Source organism: Priapulus caudatus, unplaced genomic scaffold, assembly GCF_000485595.1.
Source record: "Priapulus caudatus unplaced genomic scaffold, Priapulus_caudatus-5.0.1 Scaffold160, whole genome shotgun sequence".
Classification (NCBI taxonomy): Eukaryota; Metazoa; Priapulida; class Priapulimorpha; order Priapulimorphida; family Priapulidae; genus Priapulus; species Priapulus caudatus.
The window spans coordinates 344991-349449 of NW_014577221.1; the positions used below are offsets into that span (position 1 = coordinate 344991).

At 42.7% G+C, this 4459-nt stretch overlaps 1 protein-coding gene across 3 annotated transcripts in view; it reads right to left on the reverse strand.

Moving 5' to 3' along the window:
* Positions 1 to 1726: 1726 nt before the first annotated feature.
* The window catches only part of LOC106806446 (tRNA-dihydrouridine(20a/20b) synthase [NAD(P)+]-like), a 5537-nt gene continuing 2804 nt past the window's right edge, over positions 1727 to 4459 (reverse strand). For 2 of the 3 annotated variants that reach the window (XM_014808382.1, XM_014808381.1), the window contains 4 exons: positions 3528 to 3668; positions 3023 to 3231; positions 2539 to 2624; positions 1727 to 1975 (listed from right to left, as the gene is read on the reverse strand). In XM_014808382.1, the coding sequence (XP_014663868.1) occupies positions 1814 to 1975; positions 2539 to 2624; positions 3023 to 3231; positions 3528 to 3668 (598 nt within the window). In that variant the 3' untranslated portion in view covers positions 1727 to 1813. The remainder of the gene's footprint in view (positions 1976 to 2538; positions 2625 to 3022; positions 3232 to 3527; positions 3669 to 4459) is intronic. The other variant, XM_014808383.1, reaches the window with a different exon arrangement.

Below are 4459 nucleotides of genomic sequence, written 5' to 3' on the forward strand. Positions count from 1 at the left end.
CCGCATATGCCGGTGGGCCGGCGCTAATTTCGCACCCTGCGTCTCTTATGCGTGAATCCCATAAGTTATGTCAGACTGGGCACGTGTGGATCGTTAATGTAAAAAAAACAACATCAAAAATCAATTTTCACTTTCTCCGTATATTACAAAAATCAATGAACAACATCGAAGATGCAGTATTTACAAACGTTTCTTGATGATAAGCAAAATAGATATTTAACATTTGACAACAACAACAATAACAACAAGAACATACATTTATAACTGATGGGTCGTTCATTGACGCACCGTTTCTGTCAAACAACAATGCTCATCGGAGCTCCTATGAGCAATCTCATCTACACCCCATGCGTGAAACAGGACACAGCCCCATGAGTCTCTATGAGCGCAACTCATCTACACCCAGCGCAAACAGACAGATGCGGCACAGCTCTATGAGCAAGCTCTATCTACACCCATGGCTGAGAACAGACAATGCGCGATCGAGTCTCTATGAGCAAGCTCTATCTACACCCATGGCTGAGGAAAAAACAAACACTCTGCCTACGACTGACCAGTAGTGACACTAGACAAAACACTGATGACATAAACAATCGTACGTGTATAGAGATATAGATAACAGATATCATATTATATATACACAAGAGCGTATTAAGAAGGCTTCTTAATACGCTCTTGATTATATATATATATATATAATAACAATAACAATCATCATCTGTAACTGTATGTCAATAATGATAGATGAGATATACGACTCGGTAATCGGCAATAGAGATGCCATCGCACTGCCTGCACATTTACCTAGTAGAACTGAGTTTATCAACCGACAATGCTCCCAATGAAGTGCGTACACAACTCTGAACTAGACCTATATACACTTAAATATATGTATATATATATGTACACACGCACGCGCACGCACACGCACACGCACACGCACACGCACACGCACACGCACACGCACACGCACACCCACACCGCACACGCACACCCACACGCCGACACCGCACCAACACACACGCCACACACACACACACACACACACACACACATACACACACACACACACGACACAACACACCACACACACGAATATCAGGGTTCCCCTGCCATTGACACAAAGCGAGCCGGGCCCCTGCTCAAATTCTCAGCCGCCAACACAGGAAATTGGCCAAAACAACCCCCTCGCTGACGAAAACGTTACCAACTTGAAAGCAGATCAAGAGTCTCACACAATGTTTCAGAATCGCTGAAGAATGGCACCAAAGCACCATTGTTTAAAAAAATTCCGGGCGCGCCTGTCCCAGACCCCCCAAGCTTGGCCAGCCCCACCTATGCCTGCCGCACTTTGATTGGACTCGAAATCCCGCACAAACATCACAAAAACCGTTACCAACCTCACAACGCTTTTGGCCAGTGGGAAACACGCGCCCGTCGGCGGGCACAGACGTGCCGGCGGGCTGCAGTGCTGTTTATAGAATATGTGATACTGGCTAGTAGATAACAGTACGTACGTGACGAGTTCAAGGTTATACACCATGATGGAACTTTGCTGAATCTTTACCAAGCCCAATAATGATGACAACGGTGGTATATTTACACGCACGCGCGCACGGACGGATGCACACGCACGCACGCACGCACGCACGCATATACGCAAGCTCGCACGCACGGACGGATGCACGCACGCGCGCATGCACGCACGCACGCATATACGCAAGCTCGCACGCGTGCGCGGACGGATGCATGCACGGACGCACGCATATACGCGAGTACACCCGCGCACACATTGCTTGCTAGTGGCGATGTTTCATAGGATGTGCAGTTCTCGCAGATGGTCTATGATTGCTGAGGTGCTCTGCAGACAGTTGAGTACTCGCACCTGTGGCCGTGGCAACACCTTCTCTAGCATGTAGGAGAGATGATGCTGGAAGCATCCCGAGGGCACTCCCTGAGAGAGCGAAATGTCCACCTGCACGCAGAAACAAACAACGACTCATTTAGACACTTGTGTCGATATACGAACATCCGTCGCTCCACTCTTAAGATTTCTCGTTTGTGTTAACCTGACCGAATTTCGAACTGGTGCCCACTGGGACTTTGATAAAGTGAGGTTATTGAACTGTTGTGTAACTACACTATTTGGGGAGCAATGTAAAGAAATTTTGCCTACATACCAGTATACCTCTTATTGTGCTAGGTTGGATTACTACAAACCAGACATTATTAAAAGGGGCGCTAGGTAAACTAGCAGGAAAATGTAGGTAATTATACATAAGCAAATGGGTAAGTATTAGAAACGTCATATACATATTCACCACCTAGCGAAACACAAATGAAACAATACCGGCCACACATATTCACCAAATTCATGAAAAATGTCTACAGTCATGTTCATGATAATTGTTCATATAATTGTTATATTTTTATTTTCATTAATAATGTATATTCGTATATGATTTATTCATAGGTAATGAGCTATTTGCACAAAAACTACAGCTTTATTGAAAGGTTCAGACATGTTTCGTGACTTACCCAGTCTTTAACACAGCATAATGGAGTTAGACTGTAACCAGCAAACATGGCCGGGTTCTGTAGAAGCCCTCTTGCTGACATCAGTCCTAGAATTAAACAATAAATCTTTTCCTGTAGTCACTTCATTTAAACAAACGAAACAGGGCACAACTATGTAACGCCGTACAGATTTCCATTTTACATAATATACAGTGAAACTTGTGTGTTGGCAAATCACCTCAATAGAATGGGTATCTGTCTAGAAAGCACACTTGTGGCATATCACTTGAGTAACCTTGACTACTTGAGTAACAGGTTTGATTGTAAATACCATGTGGGTTACTTTCATTCAAATACTCACCCCAGGTAGTTAAACATGTTAAATAGACAAGATGTGATGCAATTCAAACAAAGATAATGCGCTGTAACGATTAAACAACAAAATAAGAAAGAAACCTGATGGCGCGGTACATCACTCCCCCGACTTCTGACCCCGACCACATACCGTCTGCGCCGGTCTGCTCTTCCACTGCAGCCGCAGCCTCTAGCGTGTGAACGTCGCCGTTGGCAACCACCGGGATGCGGAGGCTGCTCTTGACGATACGGATGGCTTCAAAGTCAGGAGGTTCCCGTCTCTGTGCCGGCGTCCTGCCATGGATGGTGATGAACGACACGCCCGCGTGCTCTGCCTTCCGACACAGATCGACGGTTTGCCTGGACACCACGCACACGCAGGCAGTAGTTGGCAACATGTACAGTTGTGACAAAATCAACGATGGCAACACGTTTCTCTACTATAATGGGGCTTTGAATTAAACTACAATTTGAAAATAGCTCAACTGAGTTATTTCATCTTTTTAATATCAATTCCATACATTAAAAAACTAAATGTTTTTACTCCTGTCATAAATGAATATCCTGTTAACATGAAAGACATACGATAAAAAGTTATATTACACTGGTATAAGTCTGGTTTTATAGTGCCAATTTGCAAAAAAATCTATCCTAACCGTATGTTCTGGTGCAGTCTTATTTTGATAGAGACCGTAAAGCTTTCGTCTGATATGCGACTTCTAGACTGGACAACCATATCTTTGATTAACTCTGGATCTGATAGAAGATGCGCTCCGTAGCCATCTGCCATTGCCCATCTAAAATGACAGCGTAAAAAACTAAAATACAAGAGATACTTCGTAGTTATAATAATGGCAATACATCATATATAATAATATATATATATATATATATATATATATATAATATAATATATATATATATATATAATATAGTAATACTATATATATATATGTATGTGCACGCACGCACACACGCATATACATATTTAAAACATTACATATCGTAGATATTTATGTATTATTTATTGGTGGTTTATATATTTATGACATTAACATTTTTCACTCTTCTGTGTGAGGTACGCTCGACAATTTATGCTTGAATCACAGTACTGACGCCACTTTTCACATCGCAGGGCATTCCCGATATTTTGTATGAAAAACATTTTACGAACCCTTACTTTATTTATATGAGGGACAATGCAGGGGCATAGCCGCTCAGTTGTCAGCAACTAGAGACTCATTAGTACAAAATGGACATATATAGCCGAATTGTGCATCTGGAGTAGGATGTATGGGCGAACAAATACTATTTAACGACAATACGTTAGGGGAACCAGGTACAATTACTCACGTCAAGACACCACTCGAAGTGGATTAGATCGCCGCTAGAAGTCGCAACATAACTTCTTGGTTCCGGTCCGGATTCGGTTTCTCTTTTCATAATATGATAATTGCACGAACTCACGGATGAATCATTGCCAATACATACTCTCGGTAGGCCACGCCAGATCCTTGGATTATGGCCAAGCAAACTGGACGATTTAGTGGGCGCTGGTCCTGATCATATAGAACAAAGACAATTTATT